Consider the following 26,830-nt stretch of genomic DNA (forward strand, 5'->3'; position numbering starts at 1 on the left):
AACGTTTTAGTGAGTCTGGATGTGTGGGGGCAGTTTTATACAACTCAGTAACTTATACTTATCAAAATCCTAAAATATTCAGAAGCTTTGTACAATTCAGATTTTAAAAGATAGCTCAGTTAAGACCGTAGAAAACCAACATCTCATGTCTGTGGCGTTTGAAAACTAAAGTCAACTGAATACAAATTTTGTGGGAAGATGATGAAGTGTTGTAATGATTACCACAAACACTACTGATGTTATACATTGTGGATGTAGTGAAGAAAAAGACGAAGAGGGCTGGCATAACTAAAGAGGATGCTAGAAACTGTGTGAGATACTGGAAGATGAGTCACTCTGGCGACCCCTAAAAGGAGCAGTTGAAAGAAAAAAATGATTTAAATCATTTTCTTTTTCTTACTATGTTGTTGTTGTAATTTTGCTCCCAAGAGCTGACATACTGGTTTAATGATGCTGAAATGTTTCCTGCAGTTTCCATCAGTGTTTCTGTCAAACACTCTCAGATTTTAATAATATAATGTCAAAACTCTAAAACGAATTTCACCCAAATCTGTAAAACTAAAACACATAAAAAGAAACTGAGCAGATTAAAAAATGAAGCAAAGGAAGAAAAATTCCTTCATTAACTTAGCTGATTAACCACAGTCAGTAAATTTATTTACATAGCACTTTTCACAGACATGTAATCACAAAGTACTGTACAACAAAATTGATAAACTATATATTAAAAAAATAAAAAAATACAGTAGAAAATTAAAATAGAGGTAAAACAAAACCAGTTACCAGTACTGTGCAAATGTATTGAGCACCCCTCTTTTCTTTACATTTTACTTTCAAGGAGCCAGAGTTGTAATTTTTGACAGTTGGACAGGTAATCCATTTCTAGGTCACAGCAGCAAGTATAGCAGCAGGTATAAGCAGAGACACCCAGAGTTTAATTTTTCCAGCCACCTCCTCTAGTTTTTCCTAAGGGACACCAATGAGTTCCCAAACCAGCTGAAAGATATAATCTCTCCATTGTTTCTCCTGGGGCCACATCCTGCAGTGCCCAGAACACTTCACACTGGACACTTTCTGGTTATATGCAAAAACCACCTTAAACATCTCCTTTTGATATTTGGGGAGTAGGAGCTCTACTCCGAGACAGAAAAACACGTGAAACGGTCCATTCAGAGTCAATGTCCCTAGCTCATCAGAATGCAGTTAAAGCTCTCAGAGTTGAAGATCTTGTGAACTGGAACCTCTACCAGATGCTTTCAGCACATCTACAGTATGGGTATGCAAGGTCGTTCTGGCATCCTTCCCCACCACTTCCTCCAACTCACCACTAGCTAATGATCAACTGACAACTCATAACCTGACAGTTCAGAACATACAGCTGCAGACCTGACTATATGATTACAAAATTGATCAGCAATCTATGGCTCAGGTGCGATGTGCACTCATAGACACACTTGTTTGAAGATGGTGTTGATTATGAATAAAGTAGGACTATCACAGAAGCCCGACAAAGCACTGCTTGGATTTAGACTGGACAGGCTATTCCCTTCAATCACACCCCTGCAGGTTTTACTTCACTTCTTATGTTGAGTGTTGGGGACCCTAAGTAGCCCAGGTACATGCTGAATAGTTTCTCGGATAGTATTCGGCATGTAAGCACAGACATCAGCCAGGAAACGTTCGCCAACCCAAAGATGCAGGGGAAAAACTGTTTTGTTCTCTGGTCACCACGTCACAATTTATTTTTTTAAAAAGTACAATAAAAAAAGGTTCCAATGCGTCATAATAATAAGCCAAATAAACAATTCTGAGAGTTCTGTACACGTCTCAACCTGAATATGAGGTCACATTTTCCCTTAGTTGTTGCAGTGATTTGGTTTGTCACCAGTGTGGGCTCTATCATCGGCACCACTTGCCATGTCTGACAGCTCTCACTCATTTGTAATCTTTAACTAGTATGAATTCCCATGTGTCGTTTCAGGTTTGCCATCTGACTAAATCTTTTCCCACAGATCGCACAAGAATGTGGCTTCTCACCTGTGTGGATTCTTACATGAGTTTCCAGTGTTGATTTCTGACTGAATCTTTTACCACAGGTGCTACACCGAATGCGGCCTCTCACCTGTATGAATTCTGATGTGAGTTTTCAAGTGTATCATACGACTGAATCTTTTCCCGCAGGTGCTACAAGAATGCGGCTTGTCACCTGTGTGATTTTGCACGTGAGTTTTCAAAGTTATCATGTGACTGAATCTCTTCCCACAGGTGTTGCAAGAATGTGGCTTCTCGCCCGTGTGAATTCTCATGTGTGTTTTCAAGTTTGCCATCTGACTAAATCCTTTTCCACAGATGCTACATGAATGTGGCTTTTCACCTGTGTGTGTTCTCAGATGTTTAGTCAGGTTGGATTTACACTGAAAGGTTTTTCCACAAGTGTCACATTTTACAGACTTTCTACTTGTATCAGTTTTACACTGGCTGTCTAAAGCCTGAGAGTCATTTACTCTGCTAATATGACTTCTGTCTATTTGATGTCTCAACAGATCTGCACATCTAGTCGATCCTGAGTCCACATACTTGCTTTCTTCCTCGTCTCTGCTCTCTGGTTCAGGACAGTTGTGAGAAAGGAGCTGGTCACTGTTTGGTTCACTTTCCTCATAAGTAGAAGTCACCATAAAGGTATCAGTCTCCTCTTTCAGTATAAGGTGCTCTCCCTCTTGACTGGTGTAGAGTTCCTCTGGTTCCTCTTTAATCTCTGGATGCCCTGGGTCTTTTCTGATCAAGACTGGAGTTCCTCTCCGGGATGCAGACCTGCTGGAGGAGACCCTCCTCTTCCTTACATTCATGTTGTTGTGGGATTGCTGAAGGAACAAAAGGGACACAAGAAAAAAGCTTCCTAATGTTATGACAGGAAAACACTAAAAACAGTATGGTATGTCATTCAAAATATTAAACCTGACCTGTTTGCTTCAAAAGTCAATCCTATTATTTCCAGTTTGCATAAGTCAGTTTTGTTTCCAGTTTAGAAGTCAACTGCATGTGATCTTAATGTTCTGGATCTTCAGTCCTGGCTTCAACAACTTGAAAAAGAAAATGCTCAGCAAGTTGATAAAGTAGAATACTTGGAAAACTAAAGCTGACTGAGTTCCCCCTTTGTTTTCTTTGTCTTTGTCCGCTGCCATAAAGAAGCTGCCTTCATGTCATCCATGAACTCACCATCATAACATTGACCTGCTGAGGTGCATTCTGTTATTTTCTTTAGTCAGTTATTACTTTTTAGTGGATCGTTCAATGTGATTTCTAAAATTATATTATATATGGGTTCGTATACAAAGTGTAAACCTGCACGTTGAAAGGAGCGATTTCAGATGGTTCGAGGATGCCTCGTGGGCACCTCCCTTTGCAGGTGTTCTGGTCATGCCCAGAAACCTGCTGGAGACATAAAAATTACTCATCTAGCCCGGGAATGCCAGGCTAGATGATCCAGTTCCACAGGATCCCTCAGTTGGAGAGGAATGTCTGGAAAAGTGTGCTTAGCTTACTGACCCAACTTCGGATAAGTGGATGGATGGAAGAATAGTACTCATCTGTTATGTAGAAAACATAACAAGCAATGGGAAAACAACATAAATTGAATTGCTTGTTTGCTGTATCCCACATTGTAGATGAGTTACCAAACATTTGAATAACACAAAGTCAGTGTTCATTTCACAGAAACAGAATTCAACCTGTCTTGTTCTTACATCTTTCTCTGTCTCTGAATAAACATTCTCACCCTGCAAAATAAAGCAGTGATGCATTTAACTAGCAAATACACCGTGTAGCATGTAAACTTAAGAAAATCAGATATAATGACAGCCCTAAAAAGCAAATATGTCAGGCTCATAGCCTGGGTTTATGCCCCAGTACAGTCCTGCATATAACTAAACAGGAGTAATGTTTAACCACATTAAGATGTGTGGACCTGTGAAAAAAAAGTAGGCTTGCTTGTTAGCACTTATAACATTAGACACACTTGACTAACTAGTCTGACATTTGGGGTATTTTAAATTATTTTATAGTATGTTATAATGATCTCTACCAACCTGATCTATGGTCTATCTAAAGGCCTACGGGTCTTGTTTTGGGAAATGAGCTACATTTGTTGTATTTTTAGTTGTAATGAATGTTTTTGTTTGAAAGCCCTTTTTGTGTATGTTTGGACAAACTGTGTAATTTCTCTCTATAGTTTCATCATTAATGTCCATTTTGTATCTGAGGAAGTTGGTCTTTGGATCAAAGATTTTATTTTTTTGGCTCTTTCTGTGTGAAATACTACCTTTGAATATTTCAAATTTCTGCTCCATGTTAGCTTTTTACTTATTCAAACATGTTTTGTTTCTCAAACCAGACTACATATATTTTCATTAAGTTCATCAGTGTTCATTAAGTGTGCCTATGCCAAAAGGCACACTTCTTATTTGTTTTAATCGCTGCTTTGTAAAAAGCTATCATTTTATTTATTTGTCTTGTGACCTTTTGTTTTCTGTTTGCTTGTCTTATTCGTTCTGTGTTAGTTGTGCATAGCATGTATTGTTTTCTTATCATTTGGTGCATGAATTTTGTTTTGACCCCTTCAACAAAGAGATGCTACAGCTCAAGAGGTTTATCAACATATAATGAATCTGATTGAGGTGTAGAGCTGTGTGATGTCATGTCGTGTAATGAGACTTATGACTATGACTCAAACTAAATGACTAATATTAAGGAAAGAGGTGCGATATATGGTCATCTCCATAGAAGCTTCCAAAATATTATTTATATTTATATTATTTATTATTATTATTTATTACTTTGTAATTTTCCACAGTTTATGTGTACAGGAAGTAAGTATGCAGCCAGTCTGAACCAGTTTGCTCATTGTAGCTCTTTTCATTCAGTCTCAAGGTCGGTCTTTCTTTATCAGGCAGGCTCACTCAATAACTGTCTCTCAGAGTGCAGTTCTTCGTTATCCAGCCTGCACAAAATGCTTTGTGTGTCTGTTCATGCTGGTCCTTCTGCAGCTTTAATGAAAGACTCAAAGACATTGGAAGTGGGCTTTTTCCCCCAGATTTCCTCCACACAGCTGAATCATTTTAGTCTGAGCTAAAGCTGCTGCAAAAGCTTACAGCAAAATTCATAATCATGATTATTTTTGGTCACATAAACCTATTGCAGTTTCACTTATTTAACAGGGTAAATTTTGAAAATAAAACTTACATTTAAGTCGAATCGATTTGTTTGTTTAAAAGAGACGAGAGTGATGGGAGACACAGGGTCGTCTTGCAGGGAGTTTGGCCCTGATTAGGCGGTGATTTTGATCACTAAACACATCTCAAAGGATGAAGATGGGTGGTGAGGAGCAGATGACTCCTGCTTCAGGGCACACAGGGTAAGGGACAGAGAGATCAAGCTGTCAGCCAGCTGTGGCACAAGTTTTGTCTCACATTTTAACCTCAAAAGTGACTTTCTCTGCGCCTTACTCAGTGTTTAATGCTAAAAGTTTACATTTTTGTGTGTGTGTATATATATATATATATATATATATCTGCACCTTGATTTTACTCTATTAGCCTAAAACTGAGCTCTGATCAGGGTCCTGCATGATCATCGCAGTTATACATACCTGTTATGTGTAACTTTGTCTCGGGTTTCCGGCTGATATCCAGCAGTCTGCGCTGACGGCTGATCTCCTCCTCATACTGGACCATCGTTTTTTCAGCCTCAGAGGAGATGTCTTCAGCTGTAGCAGTTAGTCTCTCCCTGATAAAGTCTCTCAAATGCTGAACTGAAGACATTGTTGCTTCAGTAACTGAAATATTTGTCAAACCAAAATCTTCCAGCTAACTGCAGACATATATGTATCACACCTGAAGATAACATCCATCAGAGCCCTTGAGTACTAAAGCTGTGTCCCAATTCAGGGGCTGCATCCTTCTCCGAGGCTGCTTTAATTGAGATCGTCTAGCCTACGACGCGCTGCTCCTGTTGCTTAGCAACCCTGACAGTAGCAGCTGAGAGCCTTTTTTAACAGCATTGCTTGACGGATGTGCAAATGTCAATTGTATCTCATTTATTTAATTTTTACAGGAGATGTGACGTGCCTTACATTGAGAGAGGACCGCACCCAGGTGCAGTAATTTTAACACTAGGAAACAACAGTTAGGTATGTAGATAAAAGCAGAGTCATTTAAATCTAACTTTATTTAGTTAATAAAGGGATTCTCCTTTCTTTGCTTTATTTTAAACCTGCTCAGGTTAATTTTATTTTTAACAGATTTGGGTGAAATTATTTTTGTCCAGAAGCTCTGACTGTTATGTGTGTGCAGGAGCCAAATGCAGATTCTCAGACAAAGTGAGTCAAAAGAAAATACTTTTAATTTTATAGGTGGAAGTTCAACCTCTCTGGGTACTCCAGCATTCCTCCCACAGTCAAAACATACAATTAGTGGGGTTAGGTTAATTGGTGATTCCAAAATAACCATTCACACAAATGGGTATCTCTCTCTCATGGAACTCATGGTGGGTTCACGCCCTCAGCCCACGCCGATTGGGAACACCTGGGCCTCATTAGACCAGCGGGTATTTAAGAGGGAGAAGGTCTGCTGTTTGACGCTGGATTGTTGTGAAGGCTCTCATTAGTACAAGTCTAGCTTAAGTGTCCCGTGCCGACATATCAGACGTTAAAGTGTGTTTCTGTGTCTCTAGATTCCCCAGACCCGTCCCCGTGTTTCCCCGTGTGGAGAGAGGTCGGCGTGGACGTGTGTGTGATTTCCCTTTTTCCCTGGAACCCCGCCCCTCACGTCTTGTAAATAGCACAATTTCCGCACTGCCTGTAAATACACTTGGTGAAGAAATTGTAAATAAAACTTTCTCTGTTAAATCACAACCCCGGAGTCCTGCGTGTGGATCCTCAGAGCAACTCGTGACAGTCCAGCAAGAACACCACAAAAATTCAGAAGAAAAGCAACAAACAAAATCCCGACTGAAAAACAGACAAGGTCACAAAGAACAAAGGATAACTGAAATTATGTATACTAATACATGTTGTGCTTTTCATACTAATTTATACACATTAGAGCTAATCAGGGGAATAGGGAACGACTGAACACACAGGTGAGGACTCATCAGAATTAATGACGCAGGAAGTAAAACTAAATACAAAGCATAAGAAACAAATGACCATCAAATAAAAGGGGAAGTCAATGACTAACACTTAGACAAGACCCTGACACACTGAAACGTCACATAAAAGAACATGGGGGGGAAGTTGGGAAAAATAACATAAGCAACTTTTTGCAAACTGCTTCTGAGCAACACAAACTGACCTGCATAACTTATTTTTCTTCACTTGGGCACACTGGATGCTGGTAGTTATTCCACTTGCTTTCGATAGTTAAATCTTACTATAATAAACTTTTACTCGTCTATGAAAGGGCCCTAAAGTATGTTAAAGGAACCACCTTCAGAATAAGAAACCTCTAACTGCAAGGCAAAAACTGTAGCAGCTGAACATCCCTATGCTATCAGACCAGGGCCCTGTGCTTCGTACCTCGCTTACTACATCCAAGATCAAATGAAACATCCAAGACCAAAATCATCGCGCTAACTCTGAGCTCGCTATTCCGGTTCCCCGAACACACCTGTTGTTGACGATTAGTATAGCTGGATGAAGTAATGTGAGATCACTGGGTGGCCCAACAGGGGCTACGCATCGATAGTAGAAACACTGATCGGCAACCCTTTGATTGGTCGGCGAAAATGTCGAAGGAGCGCGCTCGGTATTTTTCGGCAGCAGAGCAAGAACTCTTGAGTGAGGGATTTCAGGAGTTTCAGAGTTTAATTAAAACGCAAGGGAACACTGCAAAGGCTGCAAAAGCAAGGAGAGAGGGCTGGCAGGAAGTTGCTGACAAATCAAACTCGTAAGTAATCCAATAATAACAATAATAATGGAGTGGATTTATATAGCGCTTTTCAAGGCACCCAAAGCGCTTTACAATGCCACTATTCATTCACTCTCACATTCACACACTGGTGGAAGCAGCTACGGTTGTAGCCACAGCTGCCCTGGGGCAGACTGACAGAAGCCAGGCTGCCATATTGCGCCATCGGCCCCTCTGGCCAACACCAGTAGGCGGTAGGGTAGATTTATCATATCACACCATATTATCAAATATTATATTACATTATATTATATTATAATATGTTATATTGTATCCCCTTTCACATTAGAGCCACAACAGGACCCACTAGAAACATGGGAACAAGTAAAAGTGAAATATAGGAATATTCTACAGAATGGTAATATTTATCACTTATATTGCTTGTCGTCTCTTGGAAAGAGACCCTGGAATACTCTGTTTGTTCATAACAGCAACCAAGAAAAGGGCAGAGCAAAAAAAAAGACAGGTGGTGGTCCTGCACCCCCTCGTCAACAAGTTGGTTAAGTAAATAATACCCTCACGGGAAAATCGATATCTCTCTATGAGCACACTGTCGCGCTGAGCTAAAGGATCCTGTCTATCCCGCAATATACGCTGAATTCTGAGGACTCTCCTTATCAATCTTGCACCTTCCGCAATGGGTTGCTCGCGTAAACGGACAGGATATGACTGCGACAGACTTCCCAAATCCACCTTCGCTTTTATAGCCGTGGTCTCTCATCTTGATTACACGAAGTAATTTGCAATTACTACTCTGAAATATGAATTACATCTGTAATAATCACATACATGTAATAGAATGTTAATAGTACATTTCCCTTTTTTAGGAAATGACCTGTATGTATCTGTGTGACATCAATAAAAGGATCAAGTGCTGCATTATCTTTAGTTACAGTGATGTTATTTATTTATGGTGAAACAGTGGTGGAATATCGCTGTTGCTTTCGTATGAATGACGCGGGCATACCTGCGTGGCCGCGATCTAATCCTGTTTACATAAAGTAAACCTGCTCCCCAGCAGGTTTACGCTTACGGCTCTGTTGCTATGACAGCAAGTCCCGGATGGGCTTCGGGGAACCGAACGATCCAGGATCACGCGAAATCGTCAACAATCTCATCCAGCTAACTCACTTAGCGCGGTACGAAGCACAGGCCCCTGAAGATGCTTTTAGCTACCTACAATCAGGCACTTGACCTGCCACAAGGACAGAAAGAAAAACAAACAGAGACAGGACTTACTTCATACAGGAGACTTCAAAAACAGAGACGGGATAAGACAGGACATGAAAGGAAACTAAGATCATCTGATTATCATAGAAAAGAAAACTCACTATAATACTCAAAGGACTTAAGAGTTCTCTTAAATCCAAAAGAAAAAAATCACGAGCCACCAAAAATCTTAAGACTCTGGGCCAAACACACTGAACTATGACAGTGAGATGAGCAGTCAGAGACTAATTATTCTTAATCTTTATCCTTTGTCTCCCCATATTCTCCTCCTCTACCTCCACTCCTTCATTTTCTTTGTAAAAGAGGAAGACAGGGAGAAGCCGCTCTCTTCCCCCCCCCCACACACACACACTCTCCCACCTCTGACTCTCCATCATTAGTTACGACCACAGGCGGACCTCTGCAAGAATGTGAAAATAAAAGGTTTTGTTTTGCACTGCATACATTAACATTAAATTCAAAGCTGATTTCAGAAAACACAGTGCATTCTGTAATCATTATGTCAACATTATGTGCAAACAGAAATTTACTTTTACTGCTCAGCCTTGTAAAAGGTGTAACTGTCGCGAACATTTAGAAAGCTTCATATGTTTATGAGGTATTATGTAATATTTACAGAATCAGTTTTACTTTGTGATGCAGTGTTTGAAAAGAATTCCTGGAATCCGAAGCCTTTTCTTACATGTCTGTGTGCGCATTAATTTCTCATTTCATTTATACGATGATGTGTTCAGGTTTGAGGACCTCCTGCGGCTTTTTGGAGACTTTCATTGATTTTAATATAACACTGGGTATGGACCCAATAACAGAGTTAAATTTCTTTATAATGTAAAAGCCAAAGAATAGACCCCAAATTCCAAAGGAAAACACACCCAAACTAACACCAGTCTGATGTCAAGATCCTGGAATGAAGACTTTTGAAAACCCTTCAGCTGGTTCCCACATTAAACAATGAACATAATGACTAATCTCCTCGTCAAGTGTGATCACAGAAACCTTGTTCTGATAACACCCCATTTGCTTTTTGATTTAGAAATAAAAACTGTGATAATGGAAAGCCCATGAAGTGAAGGAGAAACAATAACATACAAAAGCATTAATATACATGTTACATAAAATTTTTGATTTACATTTAGATTTAAGATTTACATTTGGAAAAATATATATGTTTAAAAATGAAAATCATAAAATTATTATGAGCAGTGATAGCCTCCACGACTAAAGAGACACGGGAAGTTTCCCTTCGAAAAACTAGCAAAATTAACTAATAAAATAATCAAGGAAATATAAAATACCTACAACAAAAATAATACCAACTCATGAACAGACAAATCTAGAAGTGTACTAGAAGCAACACTAACAACACTCAATGGGGAGGGCTCCACACAGGAGGCGTCTCTCCTGCCTCTTTAGCTCTGATGGTGTAAGTAAAACATCCACTTCATTGAATGTCATTAGAATTTTTTTCTATTCTTTTTAAAATTTTCCAGTTGGTTCAGGCGTGCCATTCTTGGATCTAAGAAAGCTGATTGATGATGTACACTGGAAAACGATACACGGGAACCACTAAGGGGGTGTGGGGAGGCAATACGCGAGGGAGGTGAAATGCACCCACAGGGCGTCTCTCCTGACTAGGTAATAAAGCATCCACTTCAGTGACTGTCAGTGAGATGTTTGTCCGTTCCTCTCTCAGAATGTCCTGTAGTTTATCTCTGACCTCTGACACAGCTGCTGTCACATCCTCAAAGTAGCTCAGAGGACGGATATTGATGCTGGATGAGTCTGTAGACTCACTGAGTGCTGACAGTGAGGGGTAGTTGTGTAGAAACTGGATGTGATCCTCTGTGTGTGAGAGCTGCTTCAGCTCAGCATCTTTCCTCTTCAGCTCAGTGATCTCCTGCTCCAGCTTCTCCTGAAGCTCTTTGACTCGACTCACTTCAGTTTCCTGCTGGGATCTGATCTGCTGCTTCACATCAGAGCTTCTTTTCTGGATGAGATGGATCAGCTCAGTGAAGATCTTCTCACTGTGCTCCACTGTTTGATCAGCAGACTGATTGATGGCCTCCACCTCCTGTTGAAGCAGCTTCACATCTTTCTCTCTGTCCTGGATTCTCTGCTGGATGTTTTGTCGACTCACCTCCAGCTCTCTCTGCCTCTCAGTCCTTTCTGCTGCAGCTGAGACTGTGTCGTGGCCTTTATGTTCATCCACAGAGCAGAGATAACAGATACTCTGCTGATCAGTACGGCAGAACATCTTCATCACCTCATCATGACGAGAGCAGATGTTCTCCTGGAGCTTCTTGGAGGGCTCCACCAGCTTGTGTTTCTTTAATGGAGCCACATCATAATGAGGCTGAAGGTGTTTCTCACAGTAAGATGCCAGACAGACTAAACAGGACTTGAAGGCTTTCATTTTTCTTCCAGTGCAGACATCACAGGCCACATCTTCAGGTCCAGCATAGCAGTGATCAGCAGGAGCAGCTTGGAGTCCAGTCTTCTTCAGCTCCTCCACTAAAACTGCTAACATGGTGTTTTTCACCAGGACAGGCCTCGCTGTGAAAGTCTGTCTGCACTGAGGGCAGCTGTAGATTTTCTTCTTTTCCTCTTCATCCCAGAAGCTTTACAGTTCATGCAGTAGCTGTGTCCACAGGGAATAGCCACCGGATCCTTCAGTAGATCCAAACAGATCGAACAAGAGAAGGTTTCTCGGTCCAGCTGAACACTTTTCTGCGCCATTTCTCCTCTCAGTGTCAGTGACTGTGTAAGTTTCACTTCCTTATTATAGAAACTGGTCTGATCTGAACAACAAGTGTTGCTGCTGTGAATGGGGCCTGCCAGCTCTAACACACGTTGGTTACACCCATCTTCATAATGTAGATCTAAAGGGGAGGGAACACAGAACGATATGGACAGACAGGAGGTGCTGAGCTAGAGAGCAGGAAGAAGAGGAAGGGTTTTCATGCTGTGATTCATTCCAGAAAGCAGGAAGAGGCTCTGTGTTTAATTGTTTTCTGTTCAAACCTTTAACTAAATAATATAAATGTCAATAACTGGATGCCTCTCTATTCTTTTTGTTAATCTGCTAAATGAATAGTTTGTTTCTTTTAACAATTCAAATAGCAGAAATGAACAGCTGACAGCTTGTCAGACTCAGACTGTAAACCATAGAGACAGTTTATATATACATTTAGTCAGGGCAGTGCAGAGATGTTTAAAGGGGCGGGTGCTCACAGTTAAAAAGGGCACATAGAAGCAGGCTGATGAACAACAACCCACATTCATCAAGAATCTAATATGGAATCACATCACACTACATCACTGTCATCAGGTGGGCACAATGCAAAGCAAACGTAGCCTATTTTTTACCTGATTGGGGGGGGGTTGCTTCTGCTCTTGCTGCTGATAGTGCTGGAGGGCAGGGCTGTGTTGATCTGAGACTGTAGAGATTAAACAGTCCACAGGAGAGAGGGTAGCTGATTAAACAAGTGTTATGAGATAATAATAAAACGCAAAGATTGGTCACGGCGCTTGGAACCATAAGGCAACAAAACTGGGAAATAAACTAAGCTCTGCCTGTGAATCACTCTTTGCCTCTCTTCTTCCTTCCATCTCCTCATCTCATCTATCACATTCCACTTGCTGTCCATCTGAGAACGAGGCACAGTTTGCTATTGAATTCATCTATTATTTAATTATACATTTTAACAACTCTTGCACCTAATCCATAATAAAGCAATGATAGAAAAATGTTATAGAACCAAAACTTTGTGTTTATTATGTCTGTGAAGGTTCTCAGTCATCCAGGTCATCGTAGTCAAATCAGCTTGCAAAGAAAAGCGTCTGGACTTGTTTAAGTTGCTTGAAGACTTTTCACCTCTCATCCGAGAAGCTTCTTCAGTTCTTAGATCAAATGGTGGGGAGTCCCAGATTTAAACCTAGTGGGAGTATCCCCCCACAGAGGGACAAAAGGACCCCCTGATGATCCTCTAATCGCCTGAGCCAAGGTATGAAAGCCAAGGTGGCTTGCCTGTTCCATTTGCCCATTAGTTTGAGATGGAAACCAGATGGTAAGCTGACTTGAGCCCCTAGTTCCTTGCAAAACTCTCTCCAAACCCAGAACGTGAACACATGCTGTGTAAGAATCTGGCTGGTGTTCAGAGCTGATGGGAGCCTAGGCAGAGCAATGAAATGCACAGCTTTGGAGAACCGATCGATGATGGTCAGAATAACTGTTACCTGAGGATGGTGGGAGACCAGTGATGAAGTCCAGTGCGATATGAGACCAGGGGCATCTAGGAACGGGCGAAGGAGGCCAGCAGGAGGTGAAACCTAAACTGGAAAAAACTAACACAACACAGAACTGAAACCTAAAATGGAGATGCAGGGAGACGACACAGAATGATGCAGGAAAAAACACAGATGAACCGGCGAGGAGCACACGAGGACACATAGTATAAATACACACAGGGGGAGACATGGAATGGCAAAGACACAGCTGATCCTAATTGACTACACGAGACAGGGGAAATGTGAACAGAACACACTAACATAAGACATGGACCTTCACAATAAAACAGGAAATGCACAGAGACACGGTACAGACACTAAATAGAGGGGAACACAGAAACCAAACTCTAAGAACTAACTAAGGCTACATTCACACTGCAGGCGAAAGCGCATTAAATCCGATTTTTTTGACCCTATGCGACCCTATATCCGATCATGCTATGACAGTGTGAACGGCACAAATCCAATATTTTCAAATCTGATCTGGGTCACTTTCACATGTGGTACTGAATACTGAATCTGAATATGCAAATTAGGGGAAATTTACATCAAATTAAATGAGTAATGGCTGATTTGATGACCAAAATCAATGATGGTACTTAGAAACACATGACATTACACATTACATTTTCATGCAGTTAGAAGTTTGAACCTGCAGCTTTATTAAATGAACACCTGGTATCCAACAAGAGTTTAGTTTAAACTTTAGGAACAAAAAAGTAAGAACCAACAGAATTAAACAAAGAACCAACAGCACAGGAAAGTTTAATCTTCATGAAAAACACATGCAGTGACTTCAACGTCCACAATAACACAATGTGTTTGGGCTTATGTGTGTCAGTTTCCAGCTTTAATCTTATGTAACAAGACCTCTTTATAGGTCAATAGAGGAATGAAGTCATTGTTGAACTACAGCTTGTGTGTGTGTCACCTCCACAACCTACAACAATAAAATATGATCTTTGAGTAGTGATATGGGAGTAAAATATACCATACTGATGTGAATAGGAGGTCATCTTTTCCCTCGGCTGTTAGGGTACCTGGGTCGTTGACCCAGTGTTTTGTGTTTGTGGTTTTTTGAGTCTTGTTTAATCATTATTCTGTTCTCTGTGTATCTTATGTTTCCTAGTTATCAGAATCAGAATACTTTATTAATCCTTCAGGATTAATAAAGTATTCTGATTTACTTTATTAAATCTTTAATTTATTCAGTATTTGTTGTTTAGGTTGTCTTGGTTAGTATTTGGTCCCGTTCATGTCTTTGTCTCATGTCTTCTCTCGTCCCTTGCTCTCTGTCCTTTTTGCTCTGCTGCAAACAGAAGCAGAGAAAACTGGAGCTTCTGGTCTTGGCCAGATCTCTTTTGAAAAAGACATTTTAAAGTCAATGAGACTTTTTACCAGATAAATAAATAAAGAATATAAAAGTCTTCTACTTTATGATGGAAATGTTCTTCCTGGCTCAAAATGACATCATTTATCTGAATCTGTAGAAGAAGAAACAATCTCGGAAAGTCACTTTACTCTGTGTCTCACTGGATGTTCAAAGTTTTTAACAAAAGAGAAAACGGAACGGTTCGCAGCCGAGTGTGAAGCAGCGGGAATGAGGATCAGCACCTCCAAATCTGAGGCCATGGTTCTCAGCCGGAAAAGGGTAGAGTGCCCTCTCCGGGTCGGGGATGAGTTCCTGCCCCAAGTGGAGGAGTTCAAGTATCTCGGGGTCTTGTTCGCGAGTGATGGGAGAAGGGAGCCGGAGATTGACAGACGGATTGGGGCTGCAGCTGCTGTAATGCGGACGCTGCACCGGTCCGTCGTGGTGAAGAGGGAGCTGAGTGTAAAAGCAAAGCTCTCAATTTACCGGTCGATCTACGTCCCTACCCTCACCTATGGCCACGAGCTGTGGGTAGTGACCGAAAGAACGAGATCGCGGATACAAGCGGCGGAAATGAGCTTCCTCCGAAGGGTGGCTGGCCTCTCCCTTAGAGATAGGGTGAGAAGTTCGGCCATCCGGGAGGGGCTCAGAGTAGAGCAGCTGCTGCTCCACATCGAAAGGAGCCAGCTGAGGTGGTTCGGGCATCTGACAAGGATGCCCCCTGGGCGCCTCCTGGGTGAGGTGTTCCAGGCATGTCCCACCGGGAGGAGGCCCCGGGGAAGACCCAGGACACGCTGGAGAGATTATATCTCTCGGCTGGCCTGGGAACGCCTTGGTATTCCCCCGGATAAGCTGGAGGAGGTGGCTGGGGAGAGGGAGGTCTGGGCCTCTTTGCTTAGGCTGCTGCCCCCGCGACCCGGCCTCGGATAAGCGGTTGAAGATGGATGGATGGATGGAGAAAAAGAGAAGCATTCTTTGATTTTAGTCTGTTAGCCCACAAGCTGAGTCCTGCATGAGTCAGTGTTATTTCACTGACACCATCACAGTTTTACACACCTGTTCTGTATGACTTTGTCTCAGGTTTGCGGTGATATCCAGCACTCTGAGCTGATGGCAGATCTGGTCAGTCCACAGTAGCTTCAACCACTAAATTATCTCTAACACATCACCAAACCAAAGTCTTCCTGCTAAGAGTACATCAAAGGTGAAAAGCGAGCCTAGAATGTCATCATTTCTGCTCTCCTCTTTCTTCTTCTTCTACTTCTGGACCGCACACATCTGTCGCTGCCCTACTCAGGTCGATCTAATGAAAATCAGCCAGAAATAATAATCAGAAATCCAAATGTAGAATTTATAGTTCCCCATTGATGCAATTTGGTTATTAAATTTAAGAAGCAGTCTGTAATGCTCACCCCAGCATAGTTGAAGCAGATCATCAAAGCATGCTGAACACTTTCTACCATTCCACATGTGCATTTTCTATCCAGGTACTCAACAGCACCAAACCATAATTGTGAATCCATGGCTTTGATCTGGTGAAAATCACCCTACCCCTACTGTTCATCTTTACACACAACAGATGGTGTTTCTGTATCTTATGACTGAATGAAAAGTAATGACAACCGTTATTTTCAATCTTCCATTGCTTCTACCTGTTGTTTCTCTGTATTATTGTCGGATCTTTACCTTCGAATAAAGTGCCTTCAATATAAACTGCCTTGAGGTAACTTGTTGTAATTTGGTGTTTTATTAAGAAAATTGAACTATTGTGGCAGAAAAGTTGGATGCAAACCAAGACTAAAAGTCCTCAGGCAGGAGTCATAGCTGGGCTTTAGCATCTGGGTCACCCACTTTACCCAGGGAGCTAAACCAGCATCTCCAACAGGTGATTTGTTTGTCTGGCAGTTTCAGGCTGGGAAAGCTTGTTAAACTTTAACAAAACATTATTTGGCACCAACGTGAATGATTTGGGTCATGTTTATCACGTCTGAGTCAGGGAGCAAAGGTCACCTCCTTTATGCAGGATTTCACCTTATGCCAACAGGGGAAAAAAATCACGAGTTCTTAAACAAGCTGTAGGTCATGTTACTACACACATTTCAATATGTAAGCATTTCATCGTGTTTTAGAGTCTCAGAGTTATTTCAGCCTCATCTTCACATATTTTCAAAAATATTCACATTATCTCCGAGATCCAGTTGTGAAATTTTTTCCCTCAGTGTAACCGATTGCAACACAACAAATGACTGACCAGTGATTAGTGTTTTACAGTGATTACGACAGAAAGCCTGTTTCTGCCACTGCTGCCAAGCATTTGCTCTTTTCAGCTTGTTCAATTGTGGAGGTTTTTACATTCTTTACCTTACAATATAAAGCACCTTGAGGCAACTGTTGTTTTTTGGCACTATATATAAATATAAATGAATTGAACTGGTAGCAACTTTATGAATGAGAAAATGAAAACAAGTGTCAGTCAGCTGGTTCATGTCCAGCAGGTGGGGAGGAATCAGTGAGTCTGTTACTCCAGTTACTTACTGAGAGGTAAAGTTAAAGAAAACGAGTTTCCTTCATCGCACTAAACCTGCCCACTAAACATGACCCTGAATGAACCCATATGTAAAGGACTGTAGGTTTTAAGCAGGCTCAGGTAATGGCAACACAATAGATGAGGAAAGTGGGGGAACTCTGACGACATCTAGTGGACATCTTGAAGATGACGGGTCTGAACAGAGAGCAATGCAGGTCTGTGGAGAAGATTGCAGCACACTGTGAAATATGAACTATGAATAATATCTACATCTGTAATGATGTAATCAAAATAGGCTCCATGTAGTTCAAGTTCTGTTATTGTACTTATGAAGCAAACTGCACACACAGAGTTGGCAAACATTGAGTTTACTTGCATTTAGGCAAAATGATATAAACACTTATCATGAGCCAATATAGCACATTTAACTGCTTTTATTTAGCAGGGATTACACAATACACAAAATTAGTCACAAAAAATTTAATCAAATCTTGCAACATGTTGCTAAGAAGAACCAGGACAACCAGGTCAAAGCCATACTGAAGTACAACCTTCATTAACATAAATCACAAAGAAAAAATATTTAAATAAAAATTGTATACTTGTCTTGAACTTTTTTAAATCTTTAGTCCTGTGTATCAAAACTTATTTATTGGCTGATAAAAAGGAATCACATCATGGTTGTTACAAGGAACAAGTGATGAAAAACTCATTTTCATGTTTGTTTTCTTCTATACTGAAGAAGAAATACAAGTTTCTGTGGTAAATATTAAAAGAGCATCCATGTTCAATAAATATTTGTGTCACCTTTAAAGACCAATAAAAAAAATATCAAACTTAGAGAAACATAAAGTCAGGGCTGGAACAAACAACATAGAGTGCCCTTCACTGCTGTGGACAGGAAATGTACCGTGACTTGGAGCATGAGGTCATTTTCTACCTCGGGTGCTGCAGTGATTTGGTTTGTCACTCAGGTGGATCCTTAGATGAAAATTCAGTCCTGATTTCCAACTGAATCTTTCCCCACAGGAGCTACAAATATATGGTTTCTCACCTGTGTGGATCCTTCTGTGACTTTTCATAGTCGACAAGTCTCTAAACTCTTTCCTACAGACGTTGCAAGAATACGCTTTCTCACCGGTGTGGATTCTCAAATGAGTTTCTAGTCCTGATTTCTTACCAAATCTTTTCCCACAGGTGATGCAAATATATGGCTTCTCGCCTGTGTGGATCCTTACGTGAGTTTCCAATCCTGATTTCCAAATGAATCTTTTCCCACAGGTGCTACAAGAATGTGGCTTCTCACTTGTGTGAACTCTCATGTGTCTCGTCAGGTTGGATTTACACTGAAAAGTTTTTCCACAAGTGTCACAGCTTACAGATTTTTTACTTGTATCAGTTTCACTCCGAGACTTATCTGTTCGGTTTTTGTGACGTCTCCTTTTCTTCAGCTCCGCATTTCTAGTTGATCCCGAGTCCACATGCTGGTTTTCTTCCTGTTCCTCAAGCTCTGGTTCAGGAAAGTTAAGAGCAAGGAGCTGGTCATCGTTTGGTTCTGATTCACTGAGGTCACTTTCCTCAAAACTAGAAGTCACCATAAAACTATTGATCTCCTGCTTCAGTACAATCTCCTCCAGCTCCTGACTGGTGCAGAGTTCCTCCTGTTCCTCTTTAATCTGTGGAGGATCTGGGTCCTCCTGGTCCAGACTTGAGTTCCTCTCCTGCTGATTGGCGACAAACTCCTCCTCCTTACAGGCAGTTTGCTGGTGGAGGTCTAAACGAACAATAAAAAAAATGTAATTATAGAAAAACACTTCTGAGAAGATAAAGTTTTAGTTAAAGTCTGTAATGAGGGCATGTTGCTCACATTTGCAGGTGAAATTAAAAGTGTGTAAAAATGAAGTTATTTGTGCACTCTGATGCAAATGAGAACTTGAGTTCTGACATTTTTCAGCAACATTAAGAGTAAAAAAAACCTTTCAAACAAAAAAGAACTCACTTATTACTGACTGACTGATGATCTATTTTGGAGTTGATCTCGAAACTGATCTACATCTTGATATTTTTCAAAATAATCTTCACTATTGGGGGTGGCTGTAGCTCAGGCGGTAGAGCAGATCATCTACTGATCGGTTCGATTCCCGGCTTCACCTAGTCTGCATTTCAAATATCCTTGGGCAAGATACTAACTCCAAGTTGCCTCAAGTTGCTCTTTGATCTGTGGAATGTGTGTCTGAATGTTGGTAGAAAGCACTAAGAAAAATGTGCTTGTGCGAATGGGAGTGAGTGGGTGAATGCACAAGTTTTGTAAAGCGCTTTGAGTGCTCAAGATTGAGTAGAAAAGCGCTATATAAGAACCAGTCCATTTAAAACTCCCTGTCATGTTTTCACGAATACACATTAAATAGATCTGACTGATACAAACTGTAGGTTTAATATTAATGTTAACACTTCAGAAAAGCGATTACAGTTTTACCGCTGGTCTGTAAATCTTTCTCAGGTTTCCAGATGTTATGCAGCTGTCTGAGCCGCTCTTCCCCGCTCCAGACGACGATGCCTTCATCCTCGTGTTTCACTACAAGCTGTTCTCCCTCTTGACTGATGCAGAGTTCCTCCTGTTCCTCTTTGATCTGTGGGGGATCTGTGTCCTCCTGGTCCAGATTGAAGTTCCTCTCCTGCTTCCAGACCTGCTGGCCAGCCAGATCTTCCTCCTCCTTACACTTCATGTTGATGTGGGACTTGAGGAACAAAGTAAAAAGAAAAAGATTAGACAGGTAAAGGTGCAGCCTCAGTCAGCAGGGCTGTACACTGTGAGCATGTTGCTCACATATGTGAGAGAGGTTTGTACAAATGTTTCAGAAGCACCATGTGACTCCCTCTCTTTGTTGGAAAGTCTTATTAATTCACTTTATAACTATTACTTTGAAGATAAATTTCTACCATCACAAAAATATTATGACCTCTTTAAAAACAAACAACGGCAACTACATGACTTAAATTCCATGTTTAGATGAAGGTAATGGTCAATGCCTTTTGACAGGGGAAAAACCTCCACACAGAAGAATCTTACTTGGCTGAATCATAAATTATTCACCATGATTAAAACTGCAGATGAGCAATAATCTGCATTTTATTTTAGCCAAAGAGGAATGTTTCTGTTTGTCTGTGATCTGACTTTTTCTGCTGGCTCCAAATTTCATTTTATCCTGTGTAAGTTTGTTTCTCTTCCTGTTAACTAGCAAAGTCAAAATCACCTTGATTCATTTAACTTTAATTCAATTATAAATGTAATCATTTTATTGAACAATTCATTTCATTTCAATGAAAAACAATTACTTAAAAGAAAGAGATTAAGTTGGAGAGAGACATGTGGCCATCTTTTAGTGAGTTAGACCCTGATTAAGGGCTATTTTTAAAAGTAAAGCCCATCTCTCAAAGTCCCTGCCGGCCTGCCTCCACCTCGGGAAGTCTGTGGGTGCAGACGGAGGTGAGGAGCACCACAGGCGGCAGAGAACTGTCTGTAGCCCCGGAGTGAGGCGTCGTGAACCGAAGCAGACAGCGAACTGTGGCACAGTGCAGAAAACCGAAGCTTTCCCTCCCTGTTTGGTTTTGATGTGTCTCATGAAAGTCTATTGTTAAAAGTTGACCTTTAAAAAAAACGGACGCACTTGTTTGATTAGCTGCTCTCTGATTTTAGCCTGTTAGCTTACAGACTGAGCTCAGATCGTTCCTGTGTTAGTTCATTGAGAACATCACAGTTTTACATACCTGCTGCGTGACTTCATCTCGGGTCTCCGGCTGATATACAGCAGTCTGAGCCAGTGGCGGATCTCATCATCCTGGACGACTGTTTTTAATGTTTTTAACCACGGAGATTTCTTCTGCATCATCAGTCTCTCATTGTTAAACTCTCCCAGAAACTGAAGACAGTTGTGCCATTTCCGCGCTTCTTGTTCTTCTATTGAGTAGACGGCAGACTACACATGTCCAAGGGTAATACTGTCCTCCTCAGGCCATTGGCATCAAGTCAAAGCCTTAAAGTCTGGTACTTTGCGCATGGTCATTTTTTACGAACAGCAGAATCACAAGACAAAGCGTGCCAATGTTTATACTTTTCACTGTGACTGCCAAATAGATGAAAAAGTAGATGTTAAAAAACAACTTATAGTTTTGTCATTGGGCTGGTAGAAAGCTATGAGTTTCTGTCCCTTTGTCTGACCTTAGAGACTTATTTTAAAAGGAAACATTACAATCCTTTAAAGCAAGTATTTTCACCTCTGTTCCCCCCTCTGTACTTAGCTTTTTTGTTGTCATGTCAGTAATTGTCCAGTTGATGGCTCCCTTGGATCACAAGCCTGTCTCATGAGTCCAAGTGAATATATTCTTAATAAACAGCTTTGAAGAATTTGTGACCAACTTTGTTTAATTCGGAACATCATCATCATGAGTCAAACTCACTCTTGGATCTACAAAATATTGAACAAAAACAAACATCACTGAATCATAAGGTATTTGCTCCAACTCTTAGTCCAGAAACACATGAGTGAACTAGATCAGCTGCTCCTCCAGTTCAGCTGTGGATTTATATCATTATTTATATTTGTAAAGTGGATATGCAGTTTTTCAGTACTAATATAAGCATTTTATATCATTGCTTTATTGACAGATGTTTGGTGTTCAAGGTCAGGCATCAGTTTGAAAAAAAAAAAAAACAAACACACTGAGTTGAACTTGAACTTCCTACTGACAAAAACTAAAATTGGTGCAAAAATAACCAGAAACATATAAGAAGCATCCTGGAGGTGCTGCAGACAAGATAGGACCAATAACATGTCAACAGGAAATCCTTTTTACTAATTTGTTTATTTCTTTTTAGATTTTTACTCTCCATTTTAAGCCATGATGTTTGCTGATACTGTGTTCCTACTGTTTGTTCTCATTAATAGTTCTGTTTTTAACATTCTGTGCTGAAGCTGGAGGAAATGTTTCTACAGTGTCAGATGATACAGCTCCAAACTAAATAAGTGACTAACTAACGATGCTTTAATACACTTTACTATAAATTATGATATAGTGCACTTTCTTAAAATTTCTTATTGCTCTGTAATTAATTGTTTTCTTTATAAATGTACAAATGAGAATAAAATCTGTGTGATAAAGGAAGGTCTGTAGACTTCTCTGTTAAGATCAGTGAAGAGAAACAACAACATACAAATACCTAAGAAAAATATTCAGTAAACATTTAGAAGATAGAGAAGTTTATGTTGTCATGTGGAGAAATTTTTCAAATAAAAATATCCATAAGCATTGATAGTCTCCATGGCTGAACAGACACAGGAAAGAGCTCCACCTATAAAACGTAAAAACATCAAGACAACATGTTGAAGATGTCGAGGTACTGCCCATAATGTTTGACTGACATCTGATTTATGTGCAGCACATAAATACCACAATAATGATGGAGAGAAACTAAAAGGGAACTAAAATACAGATTTAAACTTACAACAATATGAAAGACTTCAGTCTATTTCACTTTAATCAACTCAGCAGTGGCTCCAACCAACAGTCCAGCATAGAGCGGCTGAGTGAATGTGGTCTGGACTCTGTGGAGGAGAGTCATGGTTTCAGAGACGCTGTAGAAGGACAAAATACCTGCTCTGTGATCCAGGTACACTCCTACTCTGGAGGAACGAGGACCTGAGACATGAGTTTGGATGTTGTTGTACCAAAATGTAAAACTGTTATTGTTACAATATAATGACCAAGATTTGTCATATCCAAAAACACATTCATCTCCTTTTCTGCTGATATTCTTGTATGCGACTGCTACACAAACTCCTCCCCCTCTCCACTCCACCTCCCAGTAACAACGTCCAGTCAGACTCTCTCTACTCAGGACCTGACGCCTTTTAGTGAATCTGTCTGGATGATCAGAATAAGACTGTTGTTGATTCATTAATGTTGCTTTTCTGTTCCCCTCTGATAATAACAGCTGTTTGTGTGCTGTGTTTGGATCCAGTGTGATTTCACATGAATATTTTAAGAATCCAGCTCTGGTCTTTGGCTCTGGTTGTGACAGTAAAACATCCACTTCAGTGACTGTCAGTGAGATGTTTGTCCATTCCTCTCTCAGAATGTCCTGTAGTTTATCTCTGACCTCTGACACAGCTGCTGTCACATCCTCAAAGTAGCTCAGAGGACGGATATTGATGCTGGATGAGTCTGTAGACTCACTGAGTGCTGACAGTGAGGGGTAGTTGTGTAGAAACTGGATGTGATCCTCTGTGTGTGAGAGCTGCTTCAGCTCAGCATCTTTCCTCTTCAGCTCAGTGATCTCCTGCTCCAGCTTCTCCTGAAGCTCTTTGACTCGACTCACTTCAGTTTCCTGCTGGGATCTGATCTGCTGCTTCACATCAGAGCTTCTTTTCTGGATGAGATGGATCAGCTCAGTGAAGATCTTCTCACTGTGCTCCACTGTTTGATCAGCAGACTGATTGATGGCCTCCACCTCCTGTTGAAGCAGCTTCACATCTTTCTCTCTGTCCTGGATTCTCTGCTGGATGTTTTGTCGACTCACCTCCAGCTCTCTCTGCCTCTCAGTCCTTTCTGCTGCAGCTGAGACTGTGTCGTGGCCTTTATGTTCATCCACAGAGCAGAGATAACAGATACTCTGCTGATCAGTACGGCAGAACATCTTCATCACCTCATCATGACGAGAGCAGATGTTCTCCTGGAGCTTCTTGGAGGGCTCCACCAGCTTGTGTTTCTTTAATGAAACTGCAACAATATTATGAGTCTGAAGGTGTTTCTCACAGTAAGATGCCTGACAGACTAAACAGGACTTGAAGGCTTTCATTTTTCTTCCAGTGCAGACATCACAGGCCACATCTTCAGGTCCAGCATAGCAGTGATCAGCAGGAGCAGCTTGGAGTCCAGTCTTCTTCAGCTGCTCCACTAAAACTGCTAACATGGTGTTTTTCTCCAGGACAGGCCTCGCTGTGAAAGTCTGTCTGCACTGAGGGCAGCTGTAGATTTTCTTCTTTTCCTCTTCATCCCAGAAGCTTTCAATACACTTCATGCAGTAGCTGTGTCCACAGGGAAGAGCCACCGGATCCTTCAGTAGATCCAAACAGATCGAACAAGAGAAGGTTTCTCGGTCCAGCTGAACTCCTTTCTGCGCCATTTCTCCTCTCAGTGTCAGTGACTGTGTAAGTTTCACTTCCTTATTATAGAAACTGGTCTGATCTGAACAACAAGTGTTGCTGCTGTGAATGGGGCCTGCCAGCTCTAACACACGTTGGTTACACCCATCTTCATAATGTAGATCTAAAGGGGAGGGAACACAGAACGATATGGACAGACAGGAGGTGCTTAGCTAGAGAGCAGGAAGAAGAGGAAGGGTTTTCATGCTGCGATTCATTCCAGAAAGCAGGAAGAGGCTCTGTGTTTAATTGTTTTTTGTTCAAACCTTTAACTAAATAATATAAATGTCAATAACTGGATGCCTCTCTATTCTTTTTGTTAATCTGCTAAATGAATAGTTTGTTTCTTTTAACAATTCAAATAGCAGAAATGAACAGCTGACAGCTTGTCAGACTCAGACTGTAAACCATAGAGACAGTTTATATATACATTTAGTCAGGGCAGTGCAGAGATGTTTAAAGGGGCGGGTGCTCACAGTTAAAAAGGGCACATAGAAGCAGGCTGAAGAACAACAACCCACATTCATCAAGAATCTAATATGGAATCACATCACACTACATCACTGTCATCAGGTGGGCACAATGCAAAGCAAACGTAGCCCATTTTTTACCTGATGGGTACAATGTTGCTGTTTGGGGGGTTGCTTCTGCTCTTGCTGCTGATAGTGCTGGAGGGCAGGGCTGTGTTGATCTGAGACTGTAGAGATTAAACAGTCCACAGGAGAGAGGGTAGCTGATTAAACAAGTGTTATGAGATAATAATAAAACGCAAAGATTGGTCACGGCGCTTGGAACCATAAGGCAACAAAACTGGGAAATAAACTAAGCTCTGCCTGTGAATCACTCTTTGCCTCTCTTCTTCCTTCCATCTCCTCATCTCATCTATCACATTCCACTTGCTGTCCATCTGAGAACGAGGCACAGTTTGCTATTGAATTCATCTATTATTTAATTATACATTTTAACAACTCTTGCACCTAATCCCCTTAGGCAGAGCAATGAAATGCACAGCTTTGGAGAACCGATCGATGATGGTCAGAATAACTGTTACCTGAGGATGGTGGGAGACCAGTGATGAAGTCCAGTGCGATATGAGACCAGGGGCATCTAGGAACGGGCGAAGGAGGCCAGCAGGAGGTGAAACCTAAACTGGAAAAAACTAACACAACACAGAACTGAAACCTAAAATGGAGATGCAGGGAGACGACACAGAATGATGCAGGAAAAAACACAGATGAACCGGCGAGGAGCACACGAGGACACATAGTATAAATACACACAGGGGGAGACATGGAATGGCAAAGACACAGCTGATCCTAATTGACTACACGAGACAGGGGAAATGTGAACAGAACACACTAACATAAGACATGGACCTTCACAATAAAACAGGAAATGCACAGAGACACGGTACAGACACTAAATAGAGGGGAACACAGAAACCAAACTCTAAGAACTAACTAAGGCTACGTTCACACTGCAGGCGAAAGCGCATTAAATCCGATTTTTTTGACCCTATGCGACCCTATATCCGATCATGCTACGACAGTGTGAACGGCACTAATCCAATATTTTCAAATCTGATCTGGGTCACTTTCACATGTGGTACTGAATACTGAATCTGAATATGCAAATTAGGGGAAATTTACATCAAATTAAATGAGTAATGGCTGATTTGATGACCAAAATCAATGATGGTACTTAGAAACACATGACATTACACATTACATTTTCATGCAGTTAGAAGTTTGAACCTGCAGCTTTATTAAATGAACACCTGGTATCCAACAAGAGTTTAGTTTAAACTTTAGGAACAAAAAAGTAAGAACCAACAGAATTAAACAAAGAACCAACAGCACAGGAAAGTTTAATCTTCATGAAAAACACATGCAGTGACTTCAACGTCCACAATAACACAATGTGTTTGGGCTTATGTGTGTCAGTTTCCAGCTTTAATCTTATGTAACAAGACCTCTTTATAGGTCAATAGAGGAATGAAGTCATTGTTGAACTACAGCTTGTGTGTGTGTCACCTCCACAACCTACAACAATAAAATATGATCTTTGAGTAGTGATATGGGAGTAAAATATACCATACTGATGTGAATAGGAGGTCATCTTTTCCCTCGGCTGTTAGGGTACCTGGGCCGTTGACCCAGTGTTTTGTGTTTGGTTTTTTGAGTCTTGTTTAATCATTATTCTGTTCTCTGTGTATCTTATGTTTCCTAGTTATCAGAATCAGAATACTTTATTA

General features: G+C 40.9%; 2 protein-coding genes and 2 pseudogenes across 3 annotated transcripts; all 4 read right to left on the bottom strand.

Moving 5' to 3' along the window:
• Positions 1 to 1,948: 1,948 nt before the first annotated feature.
• On the bottom strand, positions 1,949 to 5,816 carry LOC146552731 (uncharacterized; annotated as a pseudogene).
• A 5,117-nt stretch (positions 5,817 to 10,933) lies between these two features.
• On the bottom strand, positions 10,934 to 11,927 carry LOC146552732 (E3 ubiquitin/ISG15 ligase TRIM25-like; annotated as a pseudogene).
• A 6,033-nt stretch (positions 11,928 to 17,960) lies between these two features.
• LOC146552733 (uncharacterized) lies at positions 17,961 to 21,318 on the bottom strand. Its single transcript, XM_085254447.1, has 3 exons — positions 21,143 to 21,318; positions 19,851 to 20,112; positions 17,961 to 19,148 (listed from the first exon to the last, which is right to left on the bottom strand). Exons 2-3 carry the CDS (start codon positions 20,098 to 20,100, stop codon positions 18,304 to 18,306), a joined length of 1,095 nt encoding a protein of 364 aa, XP_085110573.1. The 5' UTR covers positions 20,101 to 20,112; positions 21,143 to 21,318; the 3' UTR covers positions 17,961 to 18,303.
• Positions 21,319 to 22,221: 903 nt separating this feature from the next.
• LOC146552734 (tripartite motif-containing protein 16-like) lies at positions 22,222 to 25,868 on the bottom strand. 2 transcript variants are annotated; one of them, XM_085254211.1, is made up of 3 exons: positions 25,628 to 25,868; positions 25,196 to 25,273; positions 22,222 to 24,709 (listed from the first exon to the last, which is right to left on the bottom strand). In XM_085254211.1, exons 1-3 carry the CDS (start codon positions 25,866 to 25,868, stop codon positions 22,899 to 22,901), a joined length of 2,130 nt encoding a protein of 709 aa, XP_085110337.1. In that variant the 3' UTR covers positions 22,222 to 22,898. The 2 variants fall into 2 exon arrangements, with proteins under 2 accessions (XP_085110337.1, XP_085110338.1); XM_085254212.1 differs by lacking the exon at positions 25,196 to 25,273 and having other exon boundaries at positions 22,222 to 24,700.
• Between the last annotated feature and the right edge of the window lie 962 nt (positions 25,869 to 26,830).

The sequence above is a fragment of the Mchenga conophoros genome, linkage group LG18 (genome assembly GCF_057382185.1).
Source record: "Mchenga conophoros isolate Kocher_MC1m ecotype Shallow Benthic linkage group LG18, M_conophoros_male_GT1.1, whole genome shotgun sequence".
Classification (NCBI taxonomy): Eukaryota; Metazoa; Chordata; class Actinopteri; order Cichliformes; family Cichlidae; genus Mchenga; species Mchenga conophoros.

What these genes read in the sequence shown, in the direction of transcription:
- LOC146552733 (XM_085254447.1), bottom strand. Translation starts at nt 20,100, where the DNA reads ATGAAGTGTAAGGAGGAGGAAGATCTGGCTGGCCAGCAGGTCTGGAAG. An exon ending in GAAAGATTTACAGACCAGCG is followed by an intron (nt 19,149 to 19,850) that starts GTAAAACTGTAA and finishes TTGTTCGTTTAG; the next exon opens with ACCTCCACCAGCAAACTGCC.
- LOC146552734 (XM_085254211.1), bottom strand. Translation starts at nt 25,868, where the DNA reads ATGTCTCCCCCTGTGTGTATTTATACTATGTGTCCTCGTGTGCTCCTC. An exon ending in TGGTCTCCCACCATCCTCAG is followed by an intron (nt 25,274 to 25,627) that starts GTAACAGTTATT and finishes TAATCTCTACAG; the next exon opens with TCTCAGATCAACACAGCCCT. An exon ending in CCCCAAACAGCAACATTGTA is followed by an intron (nt 24,710 to 25,195) that starts CCCATCAGGTAA and finishes TCTGTGTTCCCT; the next exon opens with CCCCTTTAGATCTACATTAT.